Here is a 17,856-nt window from a genome sequence, read left to right as displayed (position 1 = left end):
AGATATTGATCTTTGCTTTGTAGTCAAAAGGAGCATGTTAAGCATTCTAACTAGTTTGTGAATGCACTGTGACTAGAGCAGCATTGCCATTGTTGTCATAAAATGATACCATATACACTATGGCAAGGATGTTGCTCATGAAACAGTTCATATAAACCTTTAATGTATGAAAATATGCACTTTATTTTCAAAGACACTTGAAACTAACCGTAACCCTAAAGCACCATTACATAAATTGATAATAAGGTTGATCAAATGTATTATTTTATGTTGAATTGCAAATCAAAATGAAATGAACAGTGCATTTAAACTTTCTCATAAAAATTCTGAAGTGCAGGCATATTAAATGAAGTCAAATAGAGCTAAATACTGTATTAAGATTAGAATTGAGTATGTTAACAATCAATAGTGGGTTTGTATAGCTCTATTTTCATTGTCATTTTTACAATTTAAAATGAAAAAGTAGCTGATTGTTCTTAATTTCTTTGTCTGCGTATTGACAAAACTAATCTTGCAGGACTAGTTTGGCGGTCTTATCCTTTGACATATGTTGAACACGAAAATCAACCAATCACTTTAGATATATATGCAAAGTGACTTTTTATTGTTGCTTTATCTTCATTATACTGTTTTATATTCATTTTTATTTTCTCCCGGGCATGCGTGGGTTTTCTCCGCGTACTCCAGTTTCCTGTCACATCCGAAAAACATGAGGGTAGGCTGTTTTAACACTGTAAATTGCCCCTTGTTATGAGTGTGAGCTTAAATGGTTGTCCGTCTCATTGTACCTTGCGATTGGCTGGCCACCGATTCAGGATGTCCCCCGCCTGGCGCCCGTAGTTGGCAGGGTTTGGGCTCCAGCACCCTCTGCGACCCTTGTCAGGATAAGCGGTTCAGAAAAGGAATGAATGAATATATAACAGATTGGTTATGATATTGTTGTCCGACTTGTTGCAATTAATAACATGTAACCGAGATCTATTTTTAAATGTTCGCTGTAACAAACTACTGTGTCATGTAAACACAAACAATTACTGGACTATAAAATCTAAGTCCTTCATACAAATCATTTTTTTAGCTAATCAAAATTAAAGAAACACAATTTTCAGCCACAGCAAAGCCTCGTGACGGCAGTAGTGGTTACCGTCATGTGCAATAGGTAAGATGGCACTGCTGATAGGTTTGATATGCCAATTTCCTGAAGAAAATTATTCATTCATTCATTTTCTGAACCACTTTATCCTCATTAGGGTCATGGGGGTGCTGGAGCCTATCCCAGCTGACTTCGGGCCAGAGGCAGGGGACACCCTGAATCGGTGGCCAGCCAATCGCAGGGCACGAGGAGACAGACAACCATGCACACACTCACCTAGGGGCAATTTAGAGTGTCCAATCAGCCGACCATGCATGTTTTTGGAATTTGGGGGGAAACCGGAGTATCTGGAGAAAACCCACACAGGTGGACTGACCTGGGTTTGAACCCAGGACGTCAGACCTGTGAGGCCAACGTGCTAACCACTCGTCCCGCCGGGCAGCCTGAAGAAAATTATGTTTGTTTGTTTTCTTACTGAGGGTATGCCTTGCTACTCCTTGGTGTATATTTGGGAAATGTGCACCCACTTGTGGAGCTCCCCTGTAAGGGCACTTGAGGGGATGCATGGTGATACACAATCTGTCAGCCAGTGCTTATATCACAGCGGAAATCTGTATCTCAGATGTGAAACAAACAACAAATTAGTCATAGAGCAATTAATAAAAAAAATATTTGTTTTGAAACTTATTGAATGCATACAAATATGGATTAGCATGTTCACCATCTGACATTTGACACAGGATACCTCAAATATCTTTCATTTTACGGGGGTCTAAATTAAATCCAGCATTGCCACGGCTGAATCAACCTGAGTCCTTTTTTTCATTAGTCTCTTTTATACGCTGATTTTTATTAGTATAATTCACCATTTCCAAATACTCTTCTTAAAGATTTTCTTTAGTGACTGACACACAATATTGCTTAAAAGCTAATGCCTTATTAATGTTACTCACCGTTTTTCTAGTGAGGATTTTTTTTAGGTCAAGTCAGATTGTTAGCATGCACCGTCTATGTATGTTGAAGAAAATAGCGCAAAGCTGTTCGTCTAAACATTGTGTAGTGCAGTAGAGCAAGGGGTCCAATCCCTCACCAGAGAATATCCTCACATGTCTTTGAGCTCTAAGCAGGTTAGTGTTGACAGTGAGAGTCGGCTAGCCCAAGTCTATGAATTTTCTAATTGGTCAGTTGAGTCCTCATCCCATTCATGTACACTCCCCCTTTCCTTTACTGAGTCTGTGTGTTATTTTTTCCTCGGGTACAAATGACAGTATGCGCCTTCCAATAACTGCAGGGCCACGTGAGACGAGGGACCAATAGCAGGTCGGGGAGGGCAGAGCTCGGTGCTGTTGGACAGCTCCAGGCAGAGATGCTGCATTTGGAGCTTATTGATGGTGCCGGTGGTTTCTGCGGTGATATAGAGCCCTCCAAGACTTCCATTACACCTCCAACAGTTTCCAAAGACCCTCTGTTACCTGCTACCATGGATACCTACCGGCCCAAGAGACCGACAACACTAAACCTCTTTCCAATTGTGCCCCGCACACAGGTAAAGTACTATTTTCTCATAAACATACAATATTGTATACTTAGAGTTGAGTAGAAAATTTGTTCTGTTTTTATGAGAGACATTTTTCCTTGGAGTTCAGATGTGTCCTTTGGAGTAAAAAAAATGGGGCAAAGGAGATACATAGATACTCTCATTGTATTTGCATGTGCTCTGAGGATGGGTTCTTTCCAAGCAGGACAATAATAACTATTGTCAAGCCCTTTATATCACTGGGGTTTGTATCATTTCAATTGTTGTATGTACATTTAAAAACATGTTGTGACCTTGTTTTTTTCGTCACTGTGAATACAATATGTGATGTTGTTTAGGATGAAACCCACAAGTACACAATAGCTTATGTAAGCATGTGAGTATAACCATGATGTGACAACATGTCTACTCCCATTGCATTTATCTTTACTAACTATCTGAGGGCTAAACCATGGATTGCCATCCACGTAGACAAGAGTTTCAAGGTTGAATTAAGCAGTTTGTCAATGGTGATGGATGTTTACAGCGGCAAGTTTTAGTAAAAGTATGAGGTGTTGTAGAGGGATGATTTTTTTAAAAAGATTTAGTGCAATTTTGCCAGATACAACATATTTAGAGAGGGAGCCTGGGGAGAACATGCAAACTCCACACAAGAAGATCAACCTGGAATCGAACCCAGGACGCCAGAACCATGAGGGCGACGCGCTAACCACTCATGCCTATGATTGTTAATATTATAGCCAATTACTTTTTGGTTGGCTTTCATTTGCCATTTCTTACCCTCTAGAGTCTAGATGGATACATAAAAGCTTTAAAGTGGTTTACAATTTTTCTTACTATACCACAAGAATATTTCTTTCGCTTAATACTGCCATTCTTTGATTTAGGATGCGTTAGATCTGGCTCTTGTAGATTGTGGTCTATCGAATGGCATCGTTCTAGACTCATAAAGGTTTTTCTTTATTTACATACTTTTTTAGTAATTTTCATTTTTGGTCATGCTAACATCTATCGGATTTCTGAAATGATAAAAGGGCATTATCTTAAGATAGACAATTTCTTCATTGGTATTAAAATCAACAGTTTTATGTGTTGTAACCAAACCAAACACAGACCATTTCAAATGAGCTACCGTTAACTTTAAATTGTGATTGGTTCTTTGTCATTTCCTTAAGGGTCACATCCAATAATAAAATGAATAATGAGAGTCAAACTAAGCATCATTAGCTTGAGAGACTTTACCGCTTGCCGCTTGTAGGAAAAGCTTCCAAAATCTTTTTGATCTCCTTCTAATATGAGTACAAGTTTAGTCCAATTCTGATTAAACTGCTATCTTGGGAAAATCATCAGTGATCTTTTTGGTAGCTCTTTTTGAATTTGCAATTTTATATTCTTAATTTCTGATGCGTCTTTCTTGGTTGTTAATCTTATTTTATTATTTTGTCTTATATTAGGTGCTCTTTGAGACTTTGTACTGTACGACGTATAAGCTAAATTTGGCTTAAGGTGTCCTCCGCCTCGGGCCTGGGGTCAGCTGGGATAAGCTCCAGCACCCCCGCGACCCTAATGAGGATAAAGCGGTTCAGAAAATGAGATGAGATGAGAGATGTATTCCATCTTTGTGAAGTGTAACAGTCACTCCTCTAAACAATACAACTTCACAGCATGTTGCTGACATATTGCCTCTCTTTCACATTTCAACCTAGTGATCCTAGGCTTGCAACCTTTCCCCCTATTTTTCTCCAAACGCAACAATGCCTTAACTGTTCAATTTTTGTTTTGTGAGAACACAGGACAAATCTCCAAAATATTTTAATCCAAGTTTGTACAATAGTTTTCTCAATCGATAATGATGCCCTTTTTCCAACTTTCTCCGGGATCTTCACACGTTCTTTTGGATTTGTTCCTGTGTTAATATACTCATTTCGAACCAAATCTTATTATTCCCTAAGAGACCGTATTGTTTGAACAGGTTAAGGTGGCCCCTGTATTCTCTTTCCACTCAGGGATGAACAAGACTTGTGCAAATCCATGGTTCTCCTACTGTTCTATATACGTAATGGATGATTTTTGTTTTTATGGTTCCATTATGTTTGAAAAAAGAAGCAATACACTTCATGCGTACATTTTAATGTGTGCTGGTATTCATCTAATTCTTTTTAAGGTTTTCAAAAACCCTATATATTTTGACCAACTTTATTTGTATGTCAGGTTACAAAACATTGCATAACTTGGGTAGATTGTACACCCACCGCTCCAGGCTTTTAGGCTGTCAACATGATTTTCACATTTGTCAAAAGTTTAGCTCAGCTACTTTCCCAGAAGTGGAAAGCTGACTGTTGAAGCCACGTGACGATTATTCTCCCCAGTTTCCTGGCGGTGTTTGTGCTGTCATAAATAGACATTTTAATGAAGCAATTACTTTGAAAATTCTTCTTCTAAGCATGTTGTTCACTTTCTTCAGGATCCGATGTGTGTTTCCTATTTTAATTACAATAATTACTTCAGCTGTAAAGAGAAAAGGAGAGAGTAATATATTGGTACAAGAACTACCCTGTTGACATTTTGCATTCCAATATGCAAATACTCATATAGTATGGACCCTGAAATTGTGAACAATCACAATGCTATTATTACTGTTGGTAAATATCTTTGCTCATAGTGGTTCTATAATAAAAGAATGTGATATTTTTTCTCTCAAAACAATGACCAAACGTGGTGATAGGTTGTGCTTGCTTTAATTATAATTTAATCAGTAATGTTGGAATTCCTATATATCTCTCCAATGTGAAAACATTATCCCTCTTCCTGAGAAGATTACACAAGATAGGTGAGTCCCAATGATTACTGAGTAGAATTCTACAATGCTAGAGACACAAAGGAAACAGGGTGACTGTTTCCAGGTCAATGAATAAATCAAAATGTATTCTGTATATTCAGCTCTACTTCATTTGATTGTCCTCTGGGGCTGATCAAATGTGACATAGCACAGTACAGTGGTACCTTTACTTACAAATGCCTCTAAATACGACATTTTCAGGTTACAAAACACTTTGATTTGTAAACGCCCGTTCCAATATATGAAAACAAGATCTAAGTTACAAAATTCCCCAAAACTTAATTATTTTGAAATTGTCCTGCGTGCTGCTTGACACTCCGTTTGTATGTCACATAGTTCTTTATTTAAAATTATTGATCCAGATGAAATAAATAAGTTTGCCGTGTCATTAATCGACAAAAAAACAGAAGATAAGATAATGGCATGTGGTTCACTGATATTGCAAGCCAAAACAAGCCGGCTGTAACCCACCTACGAGCATCGCTATTCTATTGCAGCAGAAGGAAGCATTAAAAGCGACAAATTCTTGCCCTGGCCTTTCTGTACTGAACGACGAGATGGAGAGACTTACTCCTCTGGAGTTTTATTTCATGCTAAGTTATTTTGAATTTATAATTTGACATTGTGTTTTTGTGCATGTGTTCATGTGCTAACGGTTCTTAACCTTGTTGGAGCTACCAAACCCCACCGGTTTCATATGCGCTTTCACCGAACCCTACTTTAGCGGAAAATAAATACAATTATTTTTCAAATTCAAGATATATAAATTCCTCGCAGCACTGATTGGCCAAGCAATGTCACATGATCATCTGCTGCCAGTGATGGTCAAGCGGGGCATATTATCGTGAATTGACATGATGAATCGATGTGTCTTGACCTCTGTGGCAGAGGCTCCACCAAACCCCTAGGGTTAGATCGAACCCAGGTTAAGAACCACTAATTTAGATATAAAGTACTGCTCTACTTACCAAGTAATGTAATAAGTAGAGGTGCACCTGTATTTGTGTTTTATGTACTGTATTTTCTGAACAATAAGGTGCAACTAAAATACTTTAAATGTTCTCAAAATCCATCAATGCGCCTTATATGTGGATCAATAATAGTTAATGATTGTATGAAATTCCCTTTTGCACAGCTCCATCTAGTGGATGTATAACACAATCCCTTACTGCTACTGCTACCACCGCTTCAACCACCACCACTACTGGGTTTTATAATTTGGTGCCCCTTATATATGACATTTTTTTAAGATAGACCATTCCTTGAAGGTGCGAGTTATAGTGCGTAAAATAGGGTATATAATTTTATTGAATGCTTTTAATTCATCCATTAATGGTAGCTGTTATTTACCTGTTTGTTGTCTCAAAGACAGTTTGAGTAATGTATCCAGACAGAAAGGCCGACGTGAAATCAAGCTTAATCCTGAGTCTTTATAATCTTCCATCTGGTTACACTACACTTATATATATTTGCCTGAGTCCAGTCTAGCAGGGAAAATCTACATGTGATATGTCATTTATTTGTTGTAGATACGTTTTTCATTATATTAGGAGTATAGTTTTCACTCAAATGGCGTCGTATGGAAGTAAAAAGTGCACACACCATATGAGTCATGTCCACGTCTTTTGTTACCATGGCGATGGCTTAATCTCTGCCTTGTACATGACTGGAAAATGAGTCACCTGTTCGTGGGTGGACATATATAAAATGGTACCATACTATTTGAAAAAGATTGTTTTGATGACCAGAGTTTCCGTGTATTCTATTTAGCCCCCTTCCCCTGTGTCATATTTGGACCTTTGGGTACTATTTTGGTGCTGGACATTGTTCAGTGATCGGGAATATGTAGAAAGTGCATGTCTGTATTAAAAAAAACTGAACATGTTTAGATAAAGATATATTTTCATAATTTTTTTTATCCTTTACCTTTACCCAGCGCTCATCTGAATAAGATTTTTTTAACTCTAATTTTGTGTATACTGTGCTGAATATAAATAAATTTATTATTATGAAGCCATAATTAACTAATTTTAGATTCAACTTCACATTTCTTATTCAACAATGAAAATTCAAGTAGAAAAGATACAAATCAAAAGTCGAAGTCATTGTTTGTCTTCCCACTGGGGAAAAGGCCTGGTTCCCTTTAAATTCACACCGCTACACACAGACAAAAGCCTCATTCAGTGAATATTCACCAGAAAAAAAAACGCTTTGTGTGGATCCAGAGTTTAGTCGCCTTTTCTCTTCATCTTCTGCTTTCCCACCATTTCCCTCATTTGTGTTTCTCCTCAGGACACATTAAACAACAACTCATTTGGGAAGAAATACACATGGCAGGAAAAAGTTTCAAGCTCATCTTCACCCCTCAAAGCTGGTAAGTTAGGTTTTTTTATGCCTCACGTATCATTTTGACAATCGTCTTTGATGCTGAAGACCATATGTGCATTTCCCAGATTTGGCTTAACATGAACAAATGTCCCATGATAATAAAGATAACATTAGATTTTTAAATAGTCACTGACAAGTGTGTTGGATAGAACGTTACTGAAACTGGCTAATGTGTGCGTGAGCTGTCCCAAGTCATTGGTCAAGCTCTCTTTCCAATCATACATCATATTAGGGAACACAGGCCTCAATTACAAAAGTGTCAAAACTGAACTTTGGATAGGTCTTTGGAGCTCACTTATGTGAATGTCAGATCATTGTCCCTGAAACTTTTGTTTGTCACTCCTATTATTTCAAAATATTAGGCCTGCTGTTGTTATTCCCATAATTGACCTTGAGTTTGTAACTGTACAAATGGGTAAATGTTTTGTTTTTAACATTTTTTTACTTATTTCCCTGATTGGTGAAATCTGTTGGTCACCTTTGAGTTCAACAAAATAAAAAATAACATGAACTCAATGGATATAAGTAGGATTATTTTTTTCTTGGCAATTTTACACATTCATTTTCCACAGCTTCAAGCGCAACCAACTGAGGTTATAGACTCAAAATACTAAATTATCTACATTGGAAAGCTGACCTTCATTTTAAATCAATACAGCATTAATGTTTTATTCCCCATTGAATATCATTATTGATGAAACTATCAAATTGCCTCTCATCATAAATGATAGGACTTTAACAAAATGTTATCACCTATTATCTGTCCTATTATCTGTCCTATTATCTAATCCTTAATTCGAATCTGCATTCTGTAAAAATATTTTCTTTTTTATTTAAAAAAAAAACAATATTGCATCATTGTCTCAATAAGGTGAACATGTAGTAAGATATCACATAACATTATCATTGCATTTTCATTTATTGATATTGTCAAACTAGGCAACTAGGCAATGTTATCCACATATATATTTAATTTAAAGAAATGTTCCATGTTGTTTGCTAATATTTGGTCGATGTTACCCTGTAATCTTGTGTAAAGTGATCATGCTTTGCATTTCCGAGCACTGGATTATGACATAACCGGTCAATCATCATGCCTTGGGCGTGGGTTGATGTTTTATGAGTAATGGGGATTTATCTGAGTAATCCTAATATATGCAACCTAACCATTTATACTTTTCTCTCGGTTTCCACATTTCATATTTTGCTGCCATGTCTGTCTTCATTCGTGATGTATTGGTTTTGGTGCTCTTCCTCATGTTTGTGTTCATCTTGCTGTGTGTCTTTTTTCTTCTTCCAGGTGAGTTAACACCTCCACGTGAGCACAGATGCCTGAGTGACGAGGACAAGGTGCGGAGTGGGGGCGCACAGACCAAAGATCGAGGCACTTCCACCGACGCCCCTTGCAGAAATTCACACACATCCGGGCCTTCGCAAAGTTCTGCAACAGCAACGTCGACGCGGCCAAAGTTTCAGGAGAAGCCACCTTCCCCGCCACCACCACCACAGAATTATAAACCAGCTCCTCTCTATCCAGTCGGAAAAGTGGATGGAAGCAGCTACAACCAACAGGAAAGGATCCAACACCACTTAGAGGCTCCTTTGGAACCCACTGATGAAATTTACTTAACACCAGTGCAACGCTGTTCTGACTCCACGGAGCCTCCATGCACGCACGATCGGCCTTACCTTTCACAGCTAAGTGAACAGGGTCGTATGTCAATTAGTTCTGACACAGAAGGCCCACCTCCTTACCAGCCACTACCTGACCAGTCAAACCCCTCCATTTACGAGGAGGACGAAGTATATATTGCTCCACCTTCTTACGCATCCTGTGTTGAATCGCTCATCACACCACCTAGCATGGCTCTGTCAGCTCATCCTGCCCTGGCCCTGGACTTCAATCTCAAAGGGTCAGGAACCGGGGCAGTGGCAATGTTGAGAACTGGTTCATCAGTAGAGTATGTGGACGCAACGGATGAAAGCTACTGTGGGGAGGATGATGATGAGGATGTGGACAGAGTAATTATGGATGAAAGGATAAAGAAGGTGGTTGAAAAGGTTGAAAGTGTCAACAGCAGAGCCACCCTGCTAAGAACTTCTTTGAGCTCTGACGCCAGTGGGCTGTCGTACGACTCGGTCAAATACACACTGGTGGTGGATGAACACTCTCAGCTCGAACTTGTTAGTTTAAGACAATGTTACCAAGGTTATAGCGACGACAGCGATTCAGCCACAGTCTACGACAACTGCGTGTCCTCTCCATATGAGTCTGCTATCGGGGAAGAGTATGAAGAGGGAGACGTGGAGGAAGATTGCCACCGTTTTGGGGGAGTGAGACGAGAGGCCACAGCTTGTCTTTCAGAAGATTCCACGCCAGATGTCGACTTGCAGTTTTCCAAAAAGTTCCTCAACGTCTTCATGAATGGAAGGTCTAGTTCATCGAGTAAGTCAATACCTTCGGAACACACTGTTTAGGTGTATTTGACTGTAAATCATGGCATTCTACAGTAAATGTGCCACTTCAAAGAGTATGCCCCTTCAATTAGTTTCTTGAGGTTGGGATTATACAATAAGAATAATAAATGATTAAATAAATGGTGGGCGTCCCGTTGGCTGAGTTGTTAGTGCATCAGCCTCACAGTGGGGGACCTGGGTTCAAATCCACGTCGGTCCACCTGCGTGGAGTTTGCATGTTCTCCCCGGGCGTGCGTGGGTTTTCTCCGGGTACTCCGGTTTCCTCCCACATTCATGGATATTTTTCCTATGATTTTAAAGATGGTTTTACTAAGACTTTTGACGACACCTCCTCTGTGGTGTAAAAATTAGCATTTTATTAATTACTTTTACTTTCTGTTCGAATGAAAGTAGCATTTAGATTAGATTATATTACATAACTTTATTCATCCCGTATTTGGAAAATTTTGTCTGTGTGTTGAGTAGTTTTTCTTTATGAGGCCTACAAATATCTCCGGAGTCGTAGAAATTAGAATGCAACATAAATTAGTAACTGTTTTGTCATCCTCATGCATGTCTGCTGAGCATGGTGTCTTGCAATCAAATGTAATTTGTTTCTCCGTGTGTGTGGTGATTTAGGTGCAGAGTCTTTTGGGTTATTTTCCTGCACCATAAATGGAGAGGAACAGGATCAGAGTCATAGAGCTGTCTACAGGTAAGAAGACAATATGTCTGAAAAATGAATGTATGTACACTTGTACCACTACTTACGAATGCTTCACCATATTAATTTTTCAGGTTACAAAACACTTTGATATGTAAATTATTGTTCCAAGGTATGATAATTTGTCTAAATTACAGAAAGAAGTGTAGCATATATATTAAGGAAATGCTGCAACCTTTGTTGTACAGAGACATATATGAGCTAGAAGACCAACCCCTTCAGCAATTACATGTTTGAACTGAGAGGCTTTAGATTTGTTTGGTTCGGTGTGGTGGCATTGTTTCATTGGCCTAATGAATAATTTTCTTATATTTTTGCATACACATTTATACAAAATTTGCATTATTTTTATAGGGTTACCAGCGGGGTGATATTAAAGCCTGTCGAACAAATTATGCTAATTCAATGTAGAATATGATTCTATTTACGAAAGAAATTCTGAACCAAATTTATTTTGTAAATAGAGTAACCACTGTATATTCCTATATAGTATATATTTATGAAGCTAAAGCAAACAAAAACAATGACCCCTTTATTTCAGGACAAGAAATGTGTTTTTTTCAATGGATTGGGTAGGATAAGAAAACCAACAAATAATCCAGATTATCTAAAACCTTTGATTTGGCGGGAAGCATAAATATCTCTAATAATGTGTGCTTTTCAGTTTACATAACCAAGCTTGGCGTTTTGGTTTGAGGATTCCTCTGGAGTAAACAGCTGTTCGCTAATGATTGCTATTAATACGAGCAATGATAATACCATGTCTTCTATTCCTTTCAGCTATCCCAACTAGCCAAATTCTTTCTTGTCGTCTGCCTCTCTAACACTGATAAAATAAGGTCAAAAGCCTTGTTGCCTTGCCTATGCACATTCATTTCTGCAGTCTCCATTCATTATATCACAGTATGTGTCGTCTGTGAAAATAATGGAGTCGAGGTTATCAAGTGGCATAACTCAACATTAACAAAAAATGGATGTCAACGAAAGTGCATCTTCATATAGATGAAATGGTTTGATTCACTTTAGTGATGCATATCACTCATCCATTTCTATTGAATCAACCAATTTTATAGCAGAATTGGAGGTAGTAGTCACTGGACGGGCAAGACGCAGGGAAACGACAAGGACTGGACATGGGGAGAGTACATGTGAACACAAGACAATCCGACAAGGACTGACAAACACACCGGGTTTAAATAGACAGGGTTGACGAGACAATCAGAAACACCTAGGCCACATGAGAGGCAGCAAGCAGATGATACACCAGGGGCGGGGAAACGAGAGGTGACCTCAATGGGCAGTCACAAGGACAGGTCACACAGGGATGAAAAATCCAACAAAACCTGACCAAACCAATATGCAACAATATGTGATTGTTCACAACTGCTTTCAGGTCGAGTCTTGCACAATTCCATTGTCGTTGCCTGAGTGGTATTATTAGACTCCGTGCCAGGCTGATTACAATTATGTGAAAATAAATCCTTGTGCTGTGTTAATAGTTTGAAATATGTGAAATTTAACTGATTAGTCAACTGTTCCACAAAAACAAACATTGGCTTGATCAAAATTGTTGTTTATGTAATACCATTAAGTATATAGTATCTGCAAACTTTGGTTATACCTTTTGAATCTCAACTAACATTTGCTCAAAAAAACAAACGGAAAATTTTAACCAATCCAGTAAAAGGAAGAGTGACGGATGAAACCTTAAAGCCAGCCATCTAAGTAACAATGAAATTTAATTTTTAGTTTAATTAATGCCTTTAGATATTGTATAAATGCATTCTTGAAATCGAATGTTGAGTTTCCTGCCTGATCACTGCAACATCCCAGCTGTGGTACTGTAAATTTTATCCTTAATTTACCATGGTTGCTGAAATGGCGATGGTGTTTACTGACTTGGAAAACCATGAGGAATACTGCTATTTTCATTTCCTCAACCTCCAAATAATTAAAAAATGAAATAAAATCTATATAAAGTCATAAAGTTAACACATGATAAAACAGTAAGAACATCCATTCACTCATTTTCTGTACTGCTTATACTCACAACTACCAACGTTTCAAGTTTGTTTTATGAAGCTGGCTCAGAAGAGAGGCAAAACATCTTCCAAGACACTCAGAAAACTCCAGTTGTGATCAATACAATGTCTGGATAAATGAGAATTTTCTGAGACATATTGAGAGCATAAACTGTACAAACTTCCCTCAGATCTTGAGCTTCAATTTTTTTTCTTTTTTTGTCATTTCAGGTTTGTACCTAGGCATGATGATGAGTTGGAGCTGGAAGTAGATGATCCATTGTTGGTGGAGGTGCAAGGGGAGGATTACTGGTATGAGGGGTTCAACATGAGAACTGGTGCCCGGGGAATCTTCCCTGCTTACTATGCTATTGAGGTGACGAAGGAGGTTGAGAACTTTAAAGGTAATTAGCAAATATTTAACTGCATAACAAAGAAACGCAATACAGTGGTACCTCGAGATATGATCTTAATTCGTTCCGGGACTGAGCTCGTATGTCGATATTCTAGTAACTCGAATGAACATTTCCCATTGAAATGAACTAAAAACAAATTAATTTGTTTCAACCCTCTGAAAAAACACCAAAAACAGGATATTGGATTGGAAATTTTTTTTTTATTTCTTCTAATCGCCATCTATTAACAAAGTAACACAACTAGTGGTTTAATATTACTAAAATGTGTTTAATAGAACTAAAATTAGACGGATTTCACGGAGGTGTAGAGAGAGAGGGACAGATAGGGGGGGGCGAGTGGGGGAGACTTTTAACATAAACTAATTTAAATGAAAATGGATTACGATGCAGACACACTCAAAAATCAATTTAATCTAACCTTACACTAAACTTAATTCAAATTTTGTTTTACATTTTTATACCGGCCGGGTTGGCTGTTTGCCCCGCCTGCACCCTCACTCACTATCGATGGGCTGTTTGTTTTTGTATTCCCTTCAAAATATTCCGAAAATGATGCCCACAAATGTCCTCACAATAGGATAACGCACGACCACTTGACAACGAACACTGAAAAAATGCAACGCTCCGCCCAGTGCTCGCAGAGACATTACAAAGAGGGAGTTGCGACCAGAGACATTGCACAAGGGAGTTGCTGGGAGAGAGCCAGTGCCCCTGATGTTCTTATGAGCAGCCAACGAGAAGAAATATATATACTCCTCGTATCAGCGATCGATAAAGCATTCGCGCTGAGTGACAGAAAAAAAACACTGAAAAAAATGCAACGCTCCGCCCAGTGCTCATAGATATCTGTTATACACGAAAGAGATGCGGCAAAAAAGACAGTGCGCTACAATGATAAACAGCCTGTCGTGTCTTGGCCACCTGGCTTTCTCGCATCTCGACATTTTTCTCGTGTCTAGAGATAATTATTTGCCTCAGAATTTTACTCGTATCTCGAAATGCTCCTATGTCGAGGTACCACTGTAGTAATAAGTCGATGTTTCATTAACCAGCACACATTCTAACAATTAAAGTCATAGAAGAAAATATGAGGGACATAAACTGAAAGCTCCTCATTATTGTTTGCCACTTTTTCTTAGTGATTGTAATCTATATTTTCTGTAGTTGTTAATGAACAAAGTAAAATGTGTTTTTAAATCATGTGAAAAAGAATGCAAATGTAGATGCTATTTAGACTTTTTTAAATTTACTTCAGCAAAGAGCAGTGAGTGGCTCGACAGATACCGGCTAAAGTTCCTGGGCTCAGTCCAAGTACCCTATCACAAAGGAAACGACGTTCTCTGCGCAGCTATGCAAAAGGTAGATATATTTTCTTTCAGCATTTTATTTTGGACCCATGTTATCTGTTAATCTTATGTTTTACCACGTGTAAAAAACGCACTGAAAAATTTAGTTTGACAATATATTCCCTTTTCCCAGATTGCCACCAACAGAAGAATGACGGTCAAGCACAACCCACCTTCATCTTGTATCCTGGAAATCAGCGTGAAGGGAATAAAACTGGCTGTTCAGGAAGATTATTACTCCTGTGACCGCGTATGACAGCGTTCTGCTTTTTGAGCTGTTCTAGACGATTATTTAAAAAAAAAAATTATATATATATATATATATATATATATATATATATATATATATATATATATATATATATAAATGTAAATATATATATATAAGTTTTTTTAAATGAAATATATTTATATATATATATATATATATATATATATATATATATATATATATATATATATATATATATATATAAATTTCTTTTTTTATATGCTACATATTTATTGCAGTTTGTTAAAACATTGCCGTAGCTATTGTTGTGCTTCACCCTGCCTTTTTCTCTTGTGTCACCATTAGAGTAACGAGTGCAGCCACTTTTTCCTGTTAAAAAATGTCTCCTTCTGTGGTTATCACCCAAAAAACTGCAAGTGAGTGAACTATATATTGTAGAATAAACCCTCCAAATTCTTATTTTGATTTGTTTATGTAAAGATGTATGTATCGTGTAAAGTTATATTCTTCCAATTTTATCATTTGTTAAAATTATGTTATCGTGAGTTAATTTTGTTTTATTTTAAAGAAAATAATAATCGGACATATCCTTCAAGTACAATACCAACTATGACTGCCAGCCAGATTTACTGTATTGAAAAACAAAAGGAGATACGTATAATGTCATGTACTTTTTTGCCTCTGTAGATATTTTGGTTTCATAACCAAGCACCCAGCAGACCAGAGATTTGCCTGCCATGTGTTTGTGTCTGAAGATTCGACCAAGGCTGTTGCAGAGTCAGTAGGGTGAGTTTTTTTAATTTGTTTTTTTGGTTTTTTGCTATGAACCCCCAGTTAGACTCCAGGAATATTTTTTAAATATTTTTTCTTCTTTTCTTTGGGCTGAGGAGGCAAAACAGATCCATTATTGAAGAGAACATAATTTTCCAGCTAAGAGAACCTGTCCTCTGATATTATCTGACTTTTACAATGGCAAGTCCATCTGGCGCTTTCAATTGGTGTTCCGCTCTGGTACAAAATAGACCAACGAAGCACAGGACGTGCGCCGTGACTTTGGGTCGCATCATGAAGTGCAGTGACAGCAAATCTAATGTACATTAGTGGGAGTTTTGGAAGCTGTTGTGCGTTTTCCTTTCTTTTCTTGTATATGCGACAAAGAGGCTCCTGTATTTGACTCAATTGCAGTTTTTTCTATTGCTCGTACAATGAAGTCTCGTTCAAAGTCAGAGAAAACACCAAACTGTACATCTTTTCACACCGAGTCAGTGATAGGCCTAAGTTTGCAAATCTATAAAACAAATATTAAGCATTGGTTAAAAATCACAAGTACTCTACACGACAGTGTAGATTTAGATTTTTCACACAGAAACATCGGTCAAATCCTATTAGTGTCCCATCTGTGCTTCTGTGATTGGTTCTTTCAGATTCCACCTCTGCTTAATAGCCCTACCTTTAGCTTTAATTTTGAAATCCAGCCCAAACTACAAAGCACCAGACTGACTTGCCATATATTTTGTACACAGTGAAAGACAGGGTTGTTTAGCAGGGCTATGAAATCCTACCTACTGGTTATGTTTGTGCTCAGGTAAAAGTAATTCAACTGTTACTTTACAAACATCTTTTGGGGTCTTGCCTATTCATTAAATTATATTGAGCTTTTTTTTAAAGCAGGGTTTTCCACATGCTCTATTGGAAGCTTCAAAACTTTTAAGGGGAGTCAATGAATTGCAGCTCTGTCCTGTTTGTGCACTGTTTCATAAAATGTCCCTTTCTAATTTTAATAATGAATATTTATTTATATTTTGTCCAATGGATATTTTTTTCACTGTCCCTTATTTGCCTTACAGGAAAGCCTTCCAGCTGTATTACAAAGAATTTGTGGAATTTTCGTGCCCCACAGAAGATATCTACTTGGAGTAGCTCAGTCCTGCCTTCAACCACAGCCTTTGTATATTACAGTGTATACTATGATGTTGCATGGATACATCTAAGAAAACACCTGAGAGGAAAATAAGTGGAAGTGAGGTAGTATCCAAAGGTTGGTTGTGATGTAGGATGAAATAGGATGAAGCCAGAAGTGTTTTAATATTATGCAAAATGGCATCAGCAACAAGACGGTGTCAGAGGTTGTCCATAAAGAAGCACATCAGTCACTGTAGGCCTTCCAGTGCCAGTCAGGAAAGTAGCAGGCATATTTATGTATATATGTATGTATGTACAGTCGTGGTCAAAAGTTTACATACACTTGTAAAGAACATAATGTCATGGCTCTCTTGAGTTTCCAGTTATTTCTACAACTCTGATTCAGTCACCAGCTGTAGTCACTCATAATCACTCACAAAAAGTTAAGAGGCCATGCTATGAAGCTCATTTCACTGACACAACTTTCTAAGTCACCAAAATTGCTAATTCGTGTTGCTTCATGTATATTTTTGACCCAGCAAATTTGATCACTTTATCTGTTAACCCATAATAAAGTCATAAAAGAACCATACTTCATGAATGTTTTTTTGTGACAAAGAAGTATCTGTTCCAATCACTCTATCAGAGAAAAATCAGAGTTGTAGAAATAACTGGAAACTCAAGAGAGCCATGACATTATGTTCTTCACAAGTGTGTGTAATCTTTTGACCACAATTGTATGTATGTATGTATGTATGTGTATATATATATATATATATATATATATATATATATATATATATATATATATATATATATATATATATATATATATATATATACATATACATATATATATATATATATATATATATATATATATATATATATATATATATAT

General features: G+C 37.4%; 1 protein-coding gene across 4 annotated transcripts in view; it reads left to right on the top strand.

Moving 5' to 3' along the window:
* The window catches only part of mapk8ip1b (mitogen-activated protein kinase 8 interacting protein 1b), a 27,937-nt gene extending 10,241 nt beyond the window's left edge, over positions 1-17,696 (top strand). For all 4 annotated transcript variants that reach the window (XM_077593196.1, XM_077593190.1, XM_077593213.1 and 1 more), the window contains 10 exons: positions 2,385-2,639; positions 7,762-7,843; positions 9,158-10,303; positions 10,954-11,029; positions 13,291-13,463; positions 14,731-14,834; positions 14,955-15,071; positions 15,399-15,469; positions 15,741-15,839; positions 16,901-17,696. In XM_077593196.1, the coding sequence (XP_077449322.1) occupies positions 2,385-2,639; positions 7,762-7,843; positions 9,158-10,303; positions 10,954-11,029; positions 13,291-13,463; positions 14,731-14,834; positions 14,955-15,071; positions 15,399-15,469; positions 15,741-15,839; positions 16,901-16,973 (2,196 nt within the window). In that variant the 3' untranslated portion in view covers positions 16,974-17,696. The remainder of the gene's footprint in view (positions 1-2,384; positions 2,640-7,761; positions 7,844-9,157; positions 10,304-10,953; positions 11,030-13,290; positions 13,464-14,730; positions 14,835-14,954; positions 15,072-15,398; positions 15,470-15,740; positions 15,840-16,900) is intronic.
* Positions 17,697-17,856: the final 160 nt, after the last annotated feature.

This window comes from Stigmatopora argus, chromosome 2 (assembly GCF_051989625.1).
Source record: "Stigmatopora argus isolate UIUO_Sarg chromosome 2, RoL_Sarg_1.0, whole genome shotgun sequence".
NCBI lineage: Eukaryota > Metazoa > Chordata > Actinopteri > Syngnathiformes > Syngnathidae > Stigmatopora > Stigmatopora argus.
The sequence above is the reverse complement of the archived record's forward strand: the minus strand, read 5'-3'. Positions and strand labels throughout refer to the sequence as shown.